Consider the following 20439-nt stretch of genomic DNA (forward strand, 5'->3'; position numbering starts at 1 on the left):
TTCTGATCCCTACAGCATACTGTTTTTTGACGTCAATGGATCTGGGACCTGGCTGGTAGGGGTGGAGCACTGTCTGCTGCCCTAGGTAGCCAGTAGCCAGTCTGCTCCCCACAGAGCAGCCGCTTGTCCTTTCTCCTCTGGTCCCTCTGTAGTTGACTAGCATCCCCCATCCCAGGTGTCTCCCTATGCATCCTGTTGATGAAGTCTTCGTGCTCCCAGATGCTACACAGATTAGCCACCTCCCCCTGCAGCTGTCTTACCTGCTTCCTAGGGTCTCCACCAACAAACACCTCTCACACTGGGTAGTTCCTCTAGCCTGGCTTTCATCTGTAAGACATGCAAGCCACATTCCCAGCAAGTCAAGTACAGGACTCTGGGCAGAAGCCTCCAGGGTCAGGATGTCTGACCACAGGATGCTCCCACAAGTGGTGGCAGAGGAAGAGCTAGCAGTAGCATAGATAAACATGATATATTGGGGAAGAATCAGTACAGCTTTTGTAAATGAAAATCATGCCCCACCAATCTATTAGAATTCTCTGAGGGGGTCAACAAGCATGCAGGCCAGAGGGATCCAGTAAGCAGTCATGGGATCAAAGGGAAGGTCCTCTCATGGATCAGTAACTGGTTAAAAGATAGGAAACAAAGGGTAGGACTAAATGCTCAGTTTTCACAGTGGAGAGAAGTACATTGTGATGTCCCCCAGGGATCTTTACTGGGACCAATGCTGTTCAACATATTCATAAACAATCTGGAAAAAGGGGTAAACAGGTGATAAAGTTTGCAGATAATACAAAATTACCCAAGATAGTTAAGTCCAAAGTAGCCTGAGAAGAATTACAAAGAGTTCTCACAAAATTGGGTGACTGGGCAACAAAATGACAGATGAAATTCAGTGTTGATAACTGCAAAGTAATGCACATTGGAAAATGTAATCCCAACTATTAATACAAAGTGATCAGGTCTGAATTAGCTGTTGTCACTCAAGAAAGAGATCTTTGGGTCTTTTCGATAGTTCTCTGAAAACATCCCCTTAATGTTCAGCGGCAGCCAAAAAAACTAACAAAATGTTAAAAAAACATTTGGAAAGGGATAGATAATCAGACAGAAAATATTACAATGCCACTACAATGCCATTACAAATCTATGGTATGCCCACACCTTGAATACTGCATGCAGTTCAGGTTGCCCCAGAACAAAAAAGATATGAGAGAATTGGAAAGGGTACAGAGCAGCTCTACAAAAATGATTATGGGTATGGAACAGCTTCCATTTGAAAGGTGATTAGAACAACTGGCACTGTTCATCTTAGAAAAGAGACGACTATGGGAGGATATGATAGAGGTCTATAAAATCATAAATAGTGTGAAGAAAGTTAATAAGGAAGTGTTGTTTACCCCTTCACATAACACAAGAACTAGGAGTCACCCAATGAAATTAGTAGGCAGCAAGTTTAAAACAAACATAAGGAAGTACTTCTTCACACAATGCACAGTCAATCTGTGGAACTCATTACTAGGGGATGCTGTGAAGGCCAAACGTATAACTGGGTTCAGAAAAGAATTAGGTAAGTTCATGGAGGGATAGGTCCATTAATGGTTGTTATCCAAGATGATCTGAAACAATTTTAATTCGCTATTTATATCCCCACCACCCTGTACGCTCTGGATGCAAGGTAGATCCACATTTGACAAATGTCACACTTAGATAACATGTTAAGGCCTGGACTGTATTTATAGCCTTAGTGGTAAAGATTGAAATTGTAATGGTGTTATCATTTGCCTTCTGTATATTCTGTATCGTAGGTACATCAGTTACTTCAAGAAGGGCGACTAGAATTCATAATTGGAGGTCAGGTGATGCATGATGAAGCTGTGACGCATATTGATGACCAAATTTTACAGTTAACAGGCATGTTTCTTTGGTGTTTAACTCTTAGTTTTCATTGTTTGTTTGTTTGTTTGTTTCTGAATTCATTTTTATTTCCTAGATCTTTAAGAACTGACTTAAGTGTCTGTGAAAATGAATATCTACTGTATAGTGCAAACTTACCATACAGTTCTTTGCTTAAAAAAAATACAAAAAACTCCAACCAACAAACTGCAGTATACAGGAAAATCATTGTAAATTGGCTTGTAATTTAATTGCTCACCATTATATACTCTCTTAGAACAGGGGCAGTTTTACTGATTACACAGTCCTTGGTTTCCAAGAACAGCCTTGAGATAAAGATGTGCTAGATATTCAGTCACCACTTCTTTTTTGGGGGGAGGGGTTAAAAAGTTTCTAAAATCCATATTTTATTCTGTGCATAGGTGAATGCATATAATTTTTTTTTAAAGGGAAATGCAGATTTGGTAGCTAATTTAACGGGAGCAAATGAAACTGACAGATTTTGATTTCTAAAAAAGATTAGCATCACATGTTCCCCTCCCAGATCCTCAGTGTTGCCTGTTCAGTCTTTGTCCATGTGACTAAACCTGAATCACACGTGCATTCCTGTGTTACTGTCTGCTGAGTTCGTCTTGGAATTAGGTAGTGCTTGGGCTCTTGGAGCCTGTGTTCCAAATGCTCTCCTGTCTGTATAGTTAATTGGATCACAACAACCTTGTTCACACTATATACACTATTCCCTTCGGTAACACCTGTTCAAGAGAAAACAGACTACACTCTGAAATGTGTTTCAGTCAGAGAATGAAAATGAAAGCCTTTACTAATACTGTTTACATGGTAAGAATCATAAGGCTTGGGAGAGATGAAATAAAAAAATAATGTCCCTAAATTTCATAATTAAATTAGCCATGATCTGAAGGCCCAGAATAAGATTCTATCCACAATAAAACAGAAATGATTATATCTTCAAATATTTCTAAAAGCATTTCCAAACTTGGAAACTATAAAATGACAATTTTGCATTTCTATAGCACTGAAGGTCCCAAGCACTGTACTTTTTTTTTTTTTAATACTCACTTCTTGGCTATTTTTGTACTCCGTTTAAAGGGTTGCACTCAGTTTGAATTTAGCCAATAATTTAGCTTTTATGTTTTAATAAATGGAAAGGAAAGTACTAAACCTAAAACTAATAGAAATGACTATGGGTTTTTAAAATTAATTTAATTCCAGTGGAAATAATTTGGGTATTTTTATTTGTGTTGTGGGATAGAGGGAGACATTTAATGTGTGGATCCAAAACCAGATGTGATTTATTTTCTCACTGATCTGTGGCTGAAATTTCATGAGAACAGCTTGCATAATTCAGCAGAGTCTACCCCAAACTCAGCTTGTCATCTTGATTTGGACATCAATATGAGATTTAACCTAAATTTAATCTGGCTCACACCACTTGTCTCCCTGGTCTATATCTAGTCATAATTTCTTTTCATTAACTCTTTACTGCAGTTATACTTGGGATAGCAAAGCAAATATCACCAATGTGCACCTTGCTGCTGTGAATTCTTTAGCTTTGTTAAATTCCTCAAACCTTCAGGTGTATTTGAAAATAAAAATAAATCTTCACTGTAGTACCATATGCCAATGCAACTTGTAAGATGAACAAATGTGTTACTAGTAAAAACAAATTTTACTTTACAGAGGGTCATGGATTTTTGTATGAAACCTTTGGGATGAGGCCTCGATTTTCTTGGCATGTAGATCCCTTCGGAGCTTCTGCTACTACACCTACTCTTTATGCTCTGGCTGGATTTAATGCCCACCTTATCTCTCGCATTGACTATGATCTGAAGGATGACATGCAGAAAACCAAGGTAAAACTACACAAGAGAATGGAACCAATGTTTGGCATGCAAGCTCCCTTTTGCAGCTTTTTCCTGATGTATGTAAACTCTGACTTCAAGAGAAGCATGTCTCCGAGCTGAGCAAGACAAAAGTATAGATTTTTCTCATGTGAAGAAAATGCACTGTTTGTGACATGTTTGTGAGACTGTTTGTGAAACAATATTTGTCAGATTCTGCTCTGTTGATAACTTCGTCATGACCTCTTGTCAAAGACAAAGGAATTTATTCTAATCTTAAAAACATACACAATAAATAGTGGGCAATAGGGCAAGTCATAGGAGAACAGTCTCCTTGAGATTGGAACAATGGTCTTAAATACATAGCAAGTAAGATAATGCTGTTAACATAGATGGCAATTCAAGCTTCAAGTCAAGAAATCTTTCTTTTGCTCCCTTTTTTTAGATTCTCTATTTAAGTGAATACTGATACAAAGATTTTTTTTTAAACCCAGTGAAATTTATTTATGCTTGTAAAACTGTTGGATAGTTATTATGGACAAAAGTTGTGACAAAATATGAGTGGGAAGTGAGTAGATATCTCTCAGAATTAAACCCATCTGTTCCAGTTCTGTTCTTGAGCAAAATCTCCCAGGCATACCAAATCAGTTGTTTATTATGATGGCCCATAGTCTACCCTCAGCTGTACATGATGAACCCCAATGAAGATAAGGGGTTGTACATGTGTACTGAAGGAAGAATCTCGCCCAATAAGCTGGGCGTTAAGCAGAGATTATATGAACCTTGGGTGAAATCCTGGCTTCACTGAAGGTAATGGCAAAATGCCCACTGACTTCAATAGGCCAGGATTTTACCCCTTGTGCCTCCTCAATGGAAGACTCTCCTTGACTACAGAGGGAGTTGGATTGGACCCTGCTAGCCCAAATCTGTTACATGTACACAGCTTCCATTGAAGCCAGTGGGAGTTGTGTTCATGTAAAGGAGTTCAAAATTGAGTCCCAAGGTGTTATTAATCATGATACTCTGTTATCTGCAGGTTTGGTTTCTTATGGCGATTTCTTTTTCTGCAGTATTTCTTTTTGTTTTTTTTAGAAGCTTCAGTTTGTGTGGAGGGGCTCTCCCTCTTTATCTGAAAACCATGAGATCTTCACTCACGTTATGGATCAGTACAGCTACTGCACCCCATCGCAAATACCCTTTTCAGACAGGTTTGAATGCTTCCAAACCCTGCAGAAATATTGGTCACTTCAGTAGTATCAAATCTTAGGCCAGGTCTACACTACAGACCTATACCGGTATAACTACGTTGCTTGGGGGTGTGAAAAATCTATACCCCTGAGCAATGTAGTTGTACTGACCTAACCCTTCACTATGTCGACAGGAGAGCTTCTCTCGGGGAAGTGAATTAACTACGCTGACAGGAGAAGCGTCTTCACTTAAGCACTACAGTGGCACAGGTGCAGTGCTGCACGTGAAGATGAGCCCTTAGAATTTTAGGCAAAGTATAGAATGACTGACTGGCTGCTGAGCTTATTCTGTTCAAGAGAACTTTGCATTTTCTCTTTTGTTAGAGGCTTCTGTTAGGCTTACAAGGTGTCTGGACTCTTAAGACTCAATTCTGCAAGATGTTAAGAACCCTCAGCTACCACTGGCTTCAATGAGAGGTGAGGGTGCTCAGCAACTCTCAGGACTGAATCTTTATTCTCCATTCCTGATCTTAAAAGTTAGTGTTAGAATGGATTGGCTTTAAAAAAGCCTTTCCACCATAGCAATAGTGACATGCACAACGCTTATAGCTCTATCTATTGTGACACCTCCCACCCAAAATATTAAAAAAGAAATACAACTAACTAAATAACCCAAAATGAACAAATCAACCAACATAAACAGAAAATACCCCAGACAGAGGTTTGTTTTTGTTTTTATCCTCTCCAGCATAGAATGCAATGTAGAAGGAGCTAGAGACTCCATGAAGTCGGACAGGTATTTCGCTATTGCTAATGATTTTATGTGGAAGGTGCCCACAGTGATGGTGACAGTCTAAAACCCTATGATACATTGTAAGCCACATTTATCAAGAAATGGACCTTGATAGATGTGGCTTACAGTCTGCCATATGGACCATGCTATGGAAATGTTTAATAACTCTTGCATTAAAACAAAACCTTAGTAGACTTAAACTTACAATCTGTTTGATACTCTGTCGTAGCCAGCAAATTATATTTTTGTAAGGAAAAGCAGGGGCTGGGCAGGAAGATTTCCAGGCTATTTTAACTCAAACCAAATACTTCTTTTATCAGACCTATATACCTTCTACAGCTTAAGTTTTCAGTGTGTTTGTACTAGCCACCATTGGGGGCCCATAAAGTCACATGGATGTAATAGAAACTAAACACCGAGAACCAGTGTAAACCAGAATTGTGCTACTGAATCCTCATGTGCCAAACTGGATTTGTACCCCTGCATGATTTCATCCATTTTTTTCCCCAACTTGCTGTAAAAGTCCTTTTTGTAGTATGTTGCTTTCTCTTTCCACTTAGGTCCGGGTTCTATTGGAATGGAATTGCAGTTTTCCCAGATCCACCAAAAGATGGTGTTTACCCCAACATGAGTGTCCCTGTTACTGATGCCACCATTCATCTTTATGCACAGACCATGGTGGCAAACATTAAAAAGAGGGCAGCCTGGTTCCGAACTACTGATGTCCTATGGCCGTGGGTAAGTGTATCACTTTAGAACTTAACGACACATCCACAAGCTAAGTATGAGTCAATAGTGCAATACCGTTGCAAAAAAGGCAAACATAATTCTGGGATGTATTAGCAGGAATGTTGGGAGCAAGACACAAGAAGTAATTCTTCCGCTCTACTCTGCACTGATTAGGCCTCAACGGGAGTATTGTGTCCAGATCTGGGCATCACATTTCAGGAAGGATGTGGACAAATTGGAGAGAGTCCAGATAAGAGCAACAAAAATGATTAAAGGTGTAGAAAACATGACCTATGAGGGAAAATTGAAAAAAATCGGGTTTGTTTAGTGTGGAAAAGAAAAGACTGAGAGGGGACATGATAACCGTTTTCAAGTACATAAAAGGTTGTTACAAGGAGGAGGGAGAAGAATTGTTCTTAACCTCTAAGGATAGGACAAGAAGCAATGGGCTTAAATTGCAGCAAGGGAGGTTTAGGTTGGACATTAGGAAAAACTTCCTAAGTGTCAGGGTGGTTAAGCACTGGAATAAATTGCCTAGGGAGGTTGTGAAATCTCCATCATTGTCGATTTTTAAGAGCAGGTTAGACAAACTCCTGTCAGGAATGGTCTACATCAGTGTTTCCAGGCCAGGCTGGTTTGTTTACCTGCCGCATCCGCAGGTTAGGCCGATCGCGGCTCCCAGTGGCCGCGGTTTGCTGCTCCAGGCCAATGGGAGCTGCTGGAAGCAGCGGCCAGTATGTCCCTCGGCCCGCGCCGCTTCCAGCAGCTCCCATTGGCCTGGAGCAGCGAACCGCAGCCACTGGGAGCCGCGATCGGCCAAACGTGCAGACGCAGTAGGTAAACAAACGAGCCTGGCCCGCCAGGGGCTTTCCCTGCACAAGCGGCGGAACAAGTCTGGGAACCACTGGTCTACATAATACTTAGTCCTGCTATGACTACAGGAGAGTGGACTAGATGACCTCTCGAGGTCCCTTCCAGTCCTTTGATTCTATGATCAGACAAACTGTGCTAGTAATGGTATTCCCTCATGATCAGGATACCTCTTGTTTTTGTCAGAGGATTGCCTGTTTGGGGTCAGCTGCAGGAAGGTTCTTCAGAGAAGAGCTAGAGTGAAAGCTGGGGCTATGTGTTCATCATCAGGCCACTTTGGGGCCCTTTCCAAAGCTAAGCTGACTTTTGCAGACCAAAAAATAATCCTGAATTCACCCTGATTTGGGGGTGAGTTCATGTTTCTGTGCAAACTGTCCACCCAACCCTGTAGTATTATGAGTGCAGACTGAACTTGGCGTTGTATACTAACATTTATGAAGGCGCTCTTTATTCCCCATGATGCATACGCAGATGTTGTGGTTCACACATCACGTGAAGATGTGAGGTGGGGCTGGTGTGGGAATCTTGCAGAGGTCATTGTTGAAAGGTAGTGTGTTCAAAGAAGATTTTCTGCACAAGAGGAAGATTTCCAAGAATATATCATTGTGCATCATACAAATCTATCATGAGACTGATTTTAAGAGTGTACTCATAATACACTGGCTGAGTAATTTTAATTGTGTGCCTAATTTTCCTGTGCATTTGCTATGATTGAACACACAATAATAATAAATAGCTATGCATTGTATTAGACACGTGTGTACACACAGATGCTCAGTATGCAGATGCAATCAGTTCAAGTGGGCATCCAAATTAAGTGTGTAGTTATGCACATGCATTTTTGATAATCAGGCTGCCTATATTTTGTGGATTCATTATCCCATTTAACTATTCGTTTATCCACTTATTAGACTAGGGCTTATCATATTCTAGGCGGGAGGTTGTCAATAAATTGTGTAACGTATGTGGTTATTCTGTCCAGATTGTTAGTGTGTTTTGTTGTTCCATTCCTCTCCACTACTTACTCAGCACTGACGTAAGATTGTTTATTCTCGGCTCACAAGAATACATACAAACTCCTTCTCTTTTTGTCAAGAGCAAGCAAAGGAATGAGAGAATTGACTGAAAACTGCCCTTGCCACACATCAGATAGACACACTGGGCAACCTCCCTACCAAGGAAATGCATGCTCTTGTGAGTTGTGCAATGTAGCCTAACTTAATTCCTGTCGATCATGGCAGTTGGTCAGTGTTGCTGTAGCCATGTTGGTCCCAGGATATTAGAGAGGCAAGGTGGGTGAGGTAATAATTTGTATTGGACTTGTCAGTTGTCCTATTTGAATAACCAAACCCATTCTTGCTACTTAGGCCCTGAACTTTTGACTGGTTTATGCAGATGAGCTCAGAAGGAAGAAGGATGTTTTACAGTGGATAAGAATTGTAATATAAGAACATCGTTAAACTACCTCATCATGGAAGTTAATAACCTGTGGGTCACTTGCTAGGATCTTCTGGGGATGTCCCACTTAATCAATTCCCAGCCATTATAAGGGTTTTAGGCACTGGTACACCTCAGCACCTCCTGTTCTTTCCCTATGGCACACAATGATTCAGTCTCCTGAGGTCTGTAATATTTTGGTCTAATTCTGATTCTTGGGCTTGGTGTAAGGGTTGACTGGAGGGTAGTTAGTAGCCTGTGATATACAAAGAGATCAGACTAGATGATCTGATGGACCCTTCAGGCCTTCAGCTCTTGGACTCTGACTATAACTATAACTTACACTAACTCATATAGATGTGTTATTTTCTAAATTGCAGGGCTGTGACAAACAGTTCTTCAATGCATCAGTTCAGTACTCCAACATGGACCCATTATTAGATTATATTAACAAGCATGCTGATCAATTTGGAGTGACCGTCCAGTATTCCACTGTCAGTGATTACTTCCAGGCATTGTATAACAGAAACCTCACATGGGATATTCAGAATTATCAAGACTTTCTTCCATATTCAACAGGTACTTAACAATATGTTTTTTATACACTGCATATACCGATGGATATCAGTAGCTGGCATTGGGGTTAGTTTATTGTAACTGGAGTGTAAGGAGCTGTCATAAATATAAAGGGAAGGGTAAACACCTTTAAATCCCTCCTGGCCAGAGGAAAAACCCTTTCACCTGTAAAGGGTTAAGAAGCTAAGACAACCTCACTGGCACCTGACCAAAATGACCAATGAGGAGACAAGATACTTTCAAAGCTGGAGGCGGGGAAACAAAGGGTTCTCTCTGTCTGTGTTGCTTTTGCCGGGACCAGAGCAGGAATGCAGGTCAGAACTCCTGTAAAAAGTCAGTAAGCAATCTAGTTAGATATGCGTTAGATTCTGTTTTGTTTAAATGCCTGATAAAATAATCCTTTTGTCCTCCTATACCTCTGGAGCGCTTGATAATCTGGGAAGCCTGTTAAAATTATCTTCATTAATTTGAGTTGCTCAGCACTTGCTGCACCATGTGGTGCTCCTCAGGTTGTCACAGTGCTGCTGGGAGCTCAAAGTATACATCTGATTCTGGACAATTTAGGTACAAAAGTGCAATATTTATACCAGAGAAGGCATCATAGAATCATAGAAATATAGGCTTGGAAGGGACCTTGAGAGGTCATCTAGTCCAGCCTCTTGCACAAAGGCAAGTTCAAGTAAACCTAGACCATCCATGACAGGTGTTTGGCCAACCTGTTCTTAAAAACCTCCAATGACAGAGATTCCACAATCTCCCTGGGAAGTCTATTCCAGTGCTTAACTACCCTTAAAATAAAGCTTTATAACTGTTAAAACACATTTTCAACATCACATGTCAAAATGTACAAAGTAAATATCCTTAGATCAAAGTCTGATAAGTTTTCAAGTAGCATTTTTCTTACTTTGCTTATCTGTAAATTTCAGTTATTATTGAGGGAAACTTTTTTTTTTGTCGGTTTGTGAGTGTACAGTGAGACTGATATTTACCAATAAAAATCTGATCCTTGCAAGCCTAGTTATAGTGATGTCATCGAGTTTGCTTTTCCCCTAGTTTGCTTATGAGACGGTCATGGGGACTGTGTCAAAAGCCTTACTAAAATCAAGAGATATCACATCTGTTGTTTCTCCCCTATCTACTGGGCCAGTAACCCTGTCAAAGAAGGAAATTAGGGTGGTTTGACATGATTTGGCTTTGATAAATTCATGTTGGCTATTCTTTATAACCTAATTATTTTCTGGGTGCTTACAAATTGATTGCTTAATTTGTTGCCGTATCTTTCAAGGTATTGAAGTTAGGCTGACATCTCAGTTCCTAATACTGGGAATTTGCTTCAGGGTGCCTACAAAATGTTCCCCATGAAAGTATTCTTCCAACTCAGAGGCAGATATGGCTACCGATGGATAAGGGTCAGGCTAGCCAAATTTCATTCACATATGGCAGTAACCGTTTTTTGTTTCTGTCTCTGATGTAAGTGGATCCATGGCTGTTTCATCATTTTCCTTTGCACTCTGGATAGACACATGAGTATTCTGGACTATATTTAATTTGCTTGCCCAATATTCTGTGGCTCTTCTGCTGTTAACATATTTTTTTAATTAATGATGAAAAGGGATCATTGCTTCCCCTGATAATTTTTCAGAATGATCCCCTGACTCATGCACCTCCATCTAGGGATCGCATCATTTCAGGTAATGCACTGATAAATGTACTATCAGTATTGCCATGAGCAGACCACCACAATCCCGCCTCTTGCGTGTTTTACCTGCCTGTATGTTCAATGTACTTTACATGCTGCAGTTGGTTGTCATTACTTATTTGTGTTATGGTAGCACCCGCAATGTGCTAGGAGATCTCCATGCAATTTGTGCCTGTCACCAGCTCCCGGTGTGATCTTTTGAGCGGTTTCTGCTGCTCCTGACTGTCCTCCTTAGTTTCCCCTTGGTCAGGGCAGTTCATGGACCCTCACCTCTAATTAAGTCTGGCAGTCTGCTTCAGACTTTTGGCTGTGTTCGTGGAAGCAGCCAGATGCAGGGGTGTTGTCCCTGTGCCGTCCCAGACCTTTCTGCCTTCCCTTCCTTCTCTGCACTCTCTTCTTTATAGCAGCATCTATTGGCTGCAGCTGTGGGTGCCTGCCTCCGTGACTGGCAGCTCTAGCAACTGCGTGGAGGTGTCAAACTGCTTGCCTGTAGACAGGAGAGGCTTTACTCCCGCTTCTGTCTATGCTCAATAGGGGGTTTGTAGTCCCCATTACAGTGTCCCCAAAGGGTTTACCCTGCCTCATTATTGCAGTATATATTTAGATGTTTGTGTGCTTTGTAAGGCCACATATTCTGTTTTTAGCCTCACAAATAAATAATTGAAATTCTCCTCTTTGACCACTTGAGGGCATCTGTTGATACATTTTGCAATCTCACTGTAGTCCTGAATGCGTGTTGCCATATCACCCATTCTACTCCAGCCAAGGAAATGAAATTAAAGCTCATTCTGTTTTCCCTCCTCCTTTTAGTCAGGCATATGGAGGGTTCATAACAAATGATAACTATCAATCATAAAGCCCTTCTTTTATTGATTAAAAATAAATGTGCTCCAATGACACTACTGAATTTGTCTTGTACAATTTCATGGGAACTTAATTTCAGTAAGAAGAGGCTTATTTTCACAGATAATTGCCTCAAATCAGCAATCAGATTACTCGGTTTGTAGTACAAAGTACTGTAGCTTCCTGGTCATGTCTATTTAATGCTCCGCGGTGAATGGGTGGGGAGAGAGTGCTATGACTTGTAACGCTTAGCATTATTTTCCCCTCAGCAGCTGTTGCTTTTTATAGATAAGAAGTTGCATAGTCAAGGAGTGTAAGTAGTCAAAAATGGAGTAAGCAAGGTACAGCACTTTACTATGTGTCGTGTCTCTCAAATTCTTCATAGAACCATTTCAAGCGTGGACTGGGTTTTATACTTCCCGCAGTGTTTTAAAAGGAATTGCACGGAGAGCAAGTTCACTTCTCTACGCTGGAGAGTCGTTTTTCACACAGTATGTTCAGAAATACCCAGCAGGTTCTGTTTGTAAATTCTGGGCCTTACAGCAGCTCCGCAGTCTTCGATGGGCAGTCTCCGAGGTAAACTTACACATTTTTGATTAGGAAAATTATATACACTGTTACCCAAACGTCATTTTCATAGAATCATAGAATCACAGAATATCAGGGTTGGAAGGGACCTCAGGAGGTCATCTAGTCCAACCCCCTGCTCAAAGCAGGACCAATCCCCAATTAAATCATCCCAGCCAGGGCTTTGTCAAGCCTGACCTTAAAAACTTCTAAGGAAGGAGATTCCACCACCTCTCTAGGTAACACATTCCAGTGTTTCACCACCCTCCTAGTGAAAAAGCTTTTCCTAATATCCAACCTAAATCTCCCCCACTGCAACTTGAGACCATTACTCCTTGTCCTGTCATCCGCTACCACTGAGAATAGTCTAGATCCATCCTCTTTGGAACCCCCCTTCAGGTAGTTGAAAGCAGCTGTCAAATCCCCCTTCATTCTTCTGTTCTGTAGACTAAACAATCCCAGTTCCCTCAGCCTCTCCTCATAAGTCATGTGTTCCAGTCCCCTAATCAATTTTGTTGCCCTCCGCTGGACACTCTCCAATTTTTCCACATCCTTCTTGTAGTGGGGGGCCCAAAACTGGACACAGTACTCCAGATGAGTCCTCACCAATGTCAAGTAGAGGGGAACGATCACGTCCCTCGGTCTGCTGGCAATGCCCCTACTTATACATCCCAAAATGCCATCGGCCTTCTTGGCAACAAGGGCACACTGTTGACTCATATCCAGCTTCTCGTCCACTGTAACCCCTACGTCCTTTTCTGCAGAACTGCTGTCTAGCCATTCGGTCCCTAGTCTGTAGCAGTGCATTGGATTCTTCCATCCTAAGTGCAGGACTCTGCACTTGTCCTTGTTGAACCTCATGAGATTTCTTTTGGCCCAATCCTCTAATTTGTCTAGGTCCCTCTGTATCCTATCCCTACCCTCCAGCGTATCTACAACTCCTCCCAGTTTAGTGTCATCTGCAAACTTGCTGAGGGTGCAATCCACACCATCCTCCAGATCATTTATGAAGATATTGAACAAAACCGGCCCCAGGACTCACCCTTGGGGCACTCCGCTTGATACTGGCTGCCAACTAGACATGGAGCCATTGATCACTACCCATTGAGCCCGACAATCTATCCAACTTTCTACCCACCTTATAGTGCATTCATCCAGCCCATACTTCTTTAACTTGCTGACAAGAATACTGTGGGAGACAGTGTCAAAAGCTTTGCTAAAGTCAAGGAACAACAAGTCCACTTCTTTCCCTTCATCCACAGAACCAGTTATCTCATCATAGAAGGCAATGAAGTTAGTCAGGCATGACTTGCCCTTGGTGAATCCATGCTGACTGTTCCTGATCACATTCCTCTCCGCTAAGTGCTTCACAATTTATTCCTTGAGGACCTGCTCCATGATTTTTCCGGGGACTGAGGTGAGGCTGACTGGCCTGTAGTTCCCCGGATCCTCCGTCTTCCCTTTTTTAAAGATGGGCACTACATTAGCCTTTTCCCAGTCGTCCGGGACTTCCCCGGATCGCCATGAGTTTTCAAAGATAATGGACAATGGCTCCGCAATCACATCCACCAACTCCTTTAGCACTCTCGGATGCAACGCATCCAGCCCCATGGACTTGTTCACGTCCAGCTTTTCTAAATAGTCCCTAACCACTTCTTTCTCCACAGGGGGCTGGTCACCTCCTCCCCATGCTGTGCTGCCCAGTGCAGTAGTCTGGGAGCTGATCTTGTTCATGAAGACAGAGGCAAAAAAAGTATTGAGTACATTAGCTTTTTCCATATCCTCTGTCACTCGGTTGCCTCCCTCATTCCGTAAGGGGCCCAGACTTTCCTTGACTTTCTTCTTGTTGCCAACATACCTGAAGAAACCCTTCTTGTTACTCTTAACATCTCTTGCTAGCTGCACCTCCAGGTCTGATTTGGCCTTCCTGATTTCACTCCTGCATGCCTGAGCAATATTTTTATACTCCTCCCTAGTCATTTGTCCAATCTTCCACTTCTTGTAAGCTTCTTTTTTGTGTTGAAGATCAGCAAGGATTTCACTGTTAAGCCAGGCTGGTCGCCTGCCATATTTACTATTCTTTCTACACATCAGGATGGTTTGTCCCTGTAACCTCAATAAGGATTCTTTAAAATACAGCCAGCTCTCCTGGACTCCTTTCCCCCTCATGTTATTCTCCCAGGGGATCTTGCCCATCAGTTCCCTGAGAGAGTCAAAGTCTGCTTTTCTGAAGTCCAGGGTCTGTATTCTGCTGCTTTCCTTTCCTCCTTGTGTCAGGATCCTGAACTCGACCATCTCATGGTCACTGCCTCCCAGGTTCCCATCCACTTTAGCTTCCCCTACTAATTCTTCCCAGTTTGTGAGCAGCAGGTCAAGAAGAGCTCTGCCCCTAGTTGGTTCCTCCAGCACTTGCACCAGGAAATTGTCCCCTACACTTTCCAAAAACTTCCTGGATTGTCTGTACACCGCTGTATTGCTCTCCCAGCAATACAGGGTGATTGAAGTCTCCCATGAAAACCAGGGTGTGCAATCTAGTAGCTTCTGCGAGTTTTGAAGACGAATTCACAAATTATAATTGTTGTGCAAGTATTGCGCCATAATTTGCATCTGCGGTTAGTTGGTGGGCACAACTAATAGGATTCAGTCAGTCATTGTGCCCACAGATCAAATTGTTTGGTTATGTATTGTCACTTATGCATCTAAGTGTGTGTGTGTGAGAGAGAGAGCTAGTGGTAGGTGTCACCAGCTTAGAAAGTCAAATAAAGCTCCAAGCCTCAGCCCTTTTAAGGCCCTTTCCTTAGGACTTGTTTTATTATCCACAAAATGGTCATAAAACAAAGCAAACATAGTGCGAAAACAGTGGGTAATAGCCTCAGAGGCTTTCCCCACTTCAACCAACCCAGAGAGGAGAGACACTCTCTTCTTCTTTTTGACCCAGCTTCCCCTTCCTTTTACACTCTGACCACAGCAGCCATGTGGCCTGTTGGGACCTGTTAACCCTTTATATGCTGCAGCACCTAGTCACAGGGTGCAATCAACTGTGGAGGTAATATTGTGCTGTAAAATTAAAGGCTAAATTGAGACCCAGAAAAAAAAATCTGTCCTTACGTATTTCACTTTTTGTGACCCAATCGCTGATTATGTAGGCAGGCATTCATAATAGTCTCACACTGAAAGGAAAAGGTAGATGGAAATCTTTGTCTGTCTTGTCTTTGACTATCTTGCTTCATTTATTACTCTTTAGGAATAGTCAAAATACAAATTTGGGACTACAGTTGTAGGAAAGCAGTACATTAAATTATCTCACATGTGGGGATGATTTATTCATAGTACTGTAATTCAATTGTGCAGACCTAAATTTGGGATTCAAGTGGATTGTAACTTTTAAATCTCTTTTAAATATAAGGTTCAGCACCATGATGGTATAACAGGGACAGAGTCCCCCAAGGTGAAGGACATGTATATGAATCACTTGGTGGATGGAATAGTTAATGTGAAGAAACTGATGGCATCCATAATCTTAGACACAGACAATGCCAAGAAGAATGGAAAACTCTATTCTTATGTTTACAATAAAGACACAGGAAAACGAGGTAATGTCTTAAATTCTTTTTGTTTTTCTAGATTGGTGTATGAAGCATATTCTCCTGCTCAAATTAAATGGCCGAAGTGTTATCGTTGTGAGTAGAGCTGGGCAAAGGTTTTCGGACAAATAGTTTATGAAACAAAAAATGCAGTTTTGGTCAACCCAAATCCTTGATTAATGGATTAGAAAACGTGTCTTACTGTGATAGACTCAAGGAGCTCAATCTTTTTAGTTTAACAAAGAGAATCATAGAATATCAGGGTTGGAAGGGACCTCAGGAGGTCATCTAGTCAAACACCCTGCTCAAAGAAGGACCAATCCTCAACTAAATAATCCCAGCCAGGGCTTTGTCAAGCTGGATCTTAAAAACCTCAAAGGAAGGAGTTTCCACCACCTCCCTAGGTAATGCATTCCAGTGCTTCACCACCCTCCTAGTGAAAAAGTTTTTCCTAATATCAAACCTCCCCCACTGCAACTTGAGACCATTACTCCTTGTTCTGTCATCTGCTACCACTGAGAACAGTCTAGATCCATCCTCTTTTGGAACCCCCTTTCAGGAAGTTGAAAGCAGCTTTCAAATCCCCGCTCATTCTTCTCTTCTGCAGACTAAATAATCCCAGTTCCCTCAGCCTCTCCTCGTAAGTCATGTGTTGCAGTCCCCTAATCATTTTTGTTGCCCTCCGCTGGACTCTTTCCAATTTTTCCACATCCTTCTTGTAGTGTGGGGCCCAAAACTGGACACACTACTCCAGATGAGGCCTCACCAATGTTGAATAGAGGGGAATGATCACGTCCCTCGATCTGCTGGCAATGCCCCTACTTATACATCCCAAAATGCCGTTGGCCTTCTTGGCAACAAGGGCACACTGCTGATTCATATCCAGCTTCTCGTCCACTGTAACCCCTAGGTCCGTTTCTGCAGAACTGCTGTCTAGCCATTCGGTCCCTAGTCTGTAGTGGTGCATGGGATTCTTCCTTTGTAAGTGCAGGATTCTGCACTTGTCCTTGTTGAACCTCATCAGATTTCTTTTGGCCCAATCCTCTAATTTGTCTAGGTCCCTCTGTATCCTATCCCTACCCTCCAGCGTATCTACCTCTCCTCCCAGTTTAGTGTCATCAGCAAACTTGCTGAGGGTGCAATCCACATCATCCTCCAAATCATTAGTGAAGACATTGGACAAAACCGGCCCGAGGACCAACCCTAGGGGCACTCCACTTGATACCGGCTGCCAACTAGACATGGAGCCATTGATCACTTACCCGTTGAGCCCGACAATCTAGCCAGCTTTCTATCCACCTTATCGTACATTCAGCCAGCCCATACTTTTTTAACTTGCTGGCAAGAATACTGTGGGAGACCGTGTCAAAAGCTTTGCTAAAGTCAAGGAACAACACGTCCACTGCTTTCCCTTCATCCACAGAACCAGTTATCTCGTCATAGAAGGCAATTAGATTAGTCAGGCATGACATGCCCTTGGTGAATCCATGCTGACTGTTCCTGATCACTTTCCTCTCCTCTAAGTGCTTCAGAATTGATTCCTCGAGGACCTGCTCCATGATTTTTCCGGGGACTGAGGTGAGGCTGACTGGCCTGTAGTTCCCTGGATCCTCCTTCTTCCCTTTTTTAAAGATGGGCACTGCATTAGCCTTTTCCCAGTCGTCCGGGACCTTCCTGGATTGCCATGAGTTTTCAAAGATAATGGCCAATGGCTCTGCAATCACATCCGCCAACTCCTTTAGCACCCTCGGATGCAGCGCATCTGGCCCCATGGACTTGTGCTTGTCCAGCTTTTCTAAATAGTCCTGAACCACTTCTTTCTCCACAGAGGGTTGGTCAGCTCCTCCCCATACTGTGCTGCCCAGTGCAGTAGTCTGGGAGCTGATCTTGTTCATGAAGACAGAGGCAAAAAAAGTATTAAGTACATTAGCTTTTTCCACATCCTTTGTCACTCAGTTGCCTCCTTCATTCAGTAAGGGGCCCACACTTTCCTTGACTTTCTTCTTGTTGCTAACATACCTGAAGAAACCCTTCTTGTTACTCTTAACATCTCTTGCTAGCTGCACCTCCAGGTCTGATTTGGCCTTCCTGATTTCACTCCTGCATGCCTGAGCAATATTTTTATACTCCTCCCTGGTCATTTGTCCCATCTTCCACTTCTTGTAAGCTTCTTTTTTGTGTTGAAGATCAGCAAGGATTTCACTGTTAAGCCAAGCTGGTCGCCTGCCATATTTACTATTCTTTCTACACATCGGGATGGTTTGTCCCTGTAACCTCAATAAGGATTCTTTAAAATACAGCCAGCTCTCCTGGACTCCTTTCCCCCTCATGTTATTCTCCCAGGGGATCCTGCCCATCAGTTCCCTGAGAGAGTCAAAGTCTGCTTTTCTGAAGTCCAGGGTCCGTATTCTGTTGCTCTCCTTTCTTCCTTGTGTCAGGATCCTGAACTCGACCATCTCATGGTCACTGCCTCCCAGGTTCCCATCCACTTTTGCTTCCCCTACTAATTCTTCCCGGTTTGTGAGGAACAGGTCAAGAAGAGCTCTGCCCCTAGTTGGTTCCTCCAGCACTTGCACCAGGAAATTGTCCCCTACACTTTCCAAAAACTTCCTGGATTGTCTGTGCACCGCTGTATTGCTCTCCCAGCAGATATCAGTGTGATTGAAGTCTCCCATGAGAATCAGGGCCTGTGATCTAGTAACTTCCGTTAGTTGCCGGAAGAAAGCCTCATCCATCTCATCCCCCTGGTTTGGTGGTCTGTAGCAGACTCCCACCCCAACATCACCCTTGTTTCTCACACTTCTAAACTTAATCCAGAGACTGACAACTTAATTCCATCACTGCCAATTTTTTAAATCAAGATTGGATATTTTTCTAAATGATATGCTCTAGGAATTATTTTTGGGGAAGCTCTGTGGTCTGTGTTACATAGGAGATCAGACTCAATGATCATAATCGTCCCTTGTGGCCTTGGAATCTATGAATCTATTAAAATATTTGCAACTGTTCGACAAAAATAATTTGAACCATTCACAAAATGGCCAGAGGAGGAGCTGGTGGTGACACTGGCACCAGTGCTGCTGTCCCGTTCTCTCTCCCCCTGCCCCCCACCCCAACCTTTAGCCCAATAGTTAGGACGCTCATCTGGGATGTGGAAGACCCAGGTTTGACCTGGAAGACCCTGTGTAGAACAGATGCCAAACTGATTTTTTTTTTCTCCAGTTAACTGAAAATTCTAAAGAACTCTAAAACCTGGAACTGAATGCCCAGCTCTAATTGTAAGCCATCATTTGGAAGAGGCCAAGTACCAAGGATACCCACCAAGCCTCAAGCAAACTCAAGCAAGGCAGCTGAGCCACCAAGTCTCAGGCACCCAAAACCAAAGATCATACAGTAGGGACCCAGAGCTTTGTGTGAATAAAGACTTCAGGACTGGACCCCAAATTCTGCCTTCAGACATGTGTCCAAAGGAGAATTTGGCATGACGAAGACAGTTCCTTAACTAGTCTTCCTAACTGGAGGAAGGAGTCTAGGATATACAGTAGTCAACTTTATGGAAGATTTTCCTTATGATTTACTTCCAGGATATGCAAGAATTTATTAATGTGTTCTAGGAATCTGTTTATTCCAGGAAGATTATGGAATTCCTTTAAAAAAAGCTGGTTTGTTTTGGAGACTTTTATTATTGTTGAATGGAAACCGTGCTTTGGGCAGCAGCTTTTGCATTCTTTATGGGATACTGAAATTAGGTTTTCCTATAGAATCTCCTGCATAACACTACTGTATTTACGCTGTATGATTGTAAATAGAGGAGAACTTTTTATTGTCATGACTTAGTGGCTAGCCTGTTGTAATTAATATTAATGGCAAATGTGTTTCTTTGAATTCTGGGCCTTTGTGTGGTTCAAACAGAAGAATAATATACCAAAGGGGCATTGGCTTTATGCAGTATTATAAATATAGATCTGAATGTGTAACCATGATACACTCTTTGAGGCATATTTTTTAGTTTGAAACCTGAAAGATGCTGATCGTATTCTACCTGGGTAGTACTGTATGTTTCTTAAAAGAAAAATGACTGTGCATTACTGTTTCTTATTTTAAGGCTGTATTTTTACTTTGTGTGTGTGAAAAGGTACAAGGAGTGTTGAACAATACATTATTGTCTATAATCCCCTGGCGTGGAACATCACTACCTTTGTCGTTGTTGCTATGAGCTACTCAGCAGTCAGTGTGTATGATGAATTGGGACATCCTGTACCAGCACAGGTACTGTGTGGTTATGTTAATGTATATATTGCATTTCTCTTTGTAACTGGAAATGGCCCACCTTGATTATCACTACAAAAGGTTTTCTTCCCCCCTACGCCCCCCCACCCCCGCTCTCCTGCTGGTAATAGCTCAT

General features: G+C 42.2%; 1 protein-coding gene across 4 annotated transcripts in view; it reads left to right on the top strand.

Annotated features, from left to right (window-relative positions):
• Positions 1 to 20439, top strand: part of MAN2B2 (mannosidase alpha class 2B member 2) — a 66526-nt gene that overhangs the window by 21760 nt on the left and 24327 nt on the right. For all 4 annotated transcript variants that reach the window (XM_037898101.2, XM_037898098.2, XM_037898099.2 and 1 more), the window contains 8 exons: positions 1803 to 1908; positions 3589 to 3761; positions 4842 to 4957; positions 6290 to 6467; positions 9146 to 9344; positions 12269 to 12459; positions 15857 to 16043; positions 20170 to 20303. In XM_037898101.2, the coding sequence (XP_037754029.1) occupies positions 1803 to 1908; positions 3589 to 3761; positions 4842 to 4957; positions 6290 to 6467; positions 9146 to 9344; positions 12269 to 12459; positions 15857 to 16043; positions 20170 to 20303 (1284 nt within the window). The remainder of the gene's footprint in view (positions 1 to 1802; positions 1909 to 3588; positions 3762 to 4841; positions 4958 to 6289; positions 6468 to 9145; positions 9345 to 12268; positions 12460 to 15856; positions 16044 to 20169; positions 20304 to 20439) is intronic.

This window comes from Chelonia mydas, chromosome 4, assembly GCF_015237465.2.
Source record: "Chelonia mydas isolate rCheMyd1 chromosome 4, rCheMyd1.pri.v2, whole genome shotgun sequence".
NCBI lineage: Eukaryota > Metazoa > Chordata > Testudines > Cheloniidae > Chelonia > Chelonia mydas.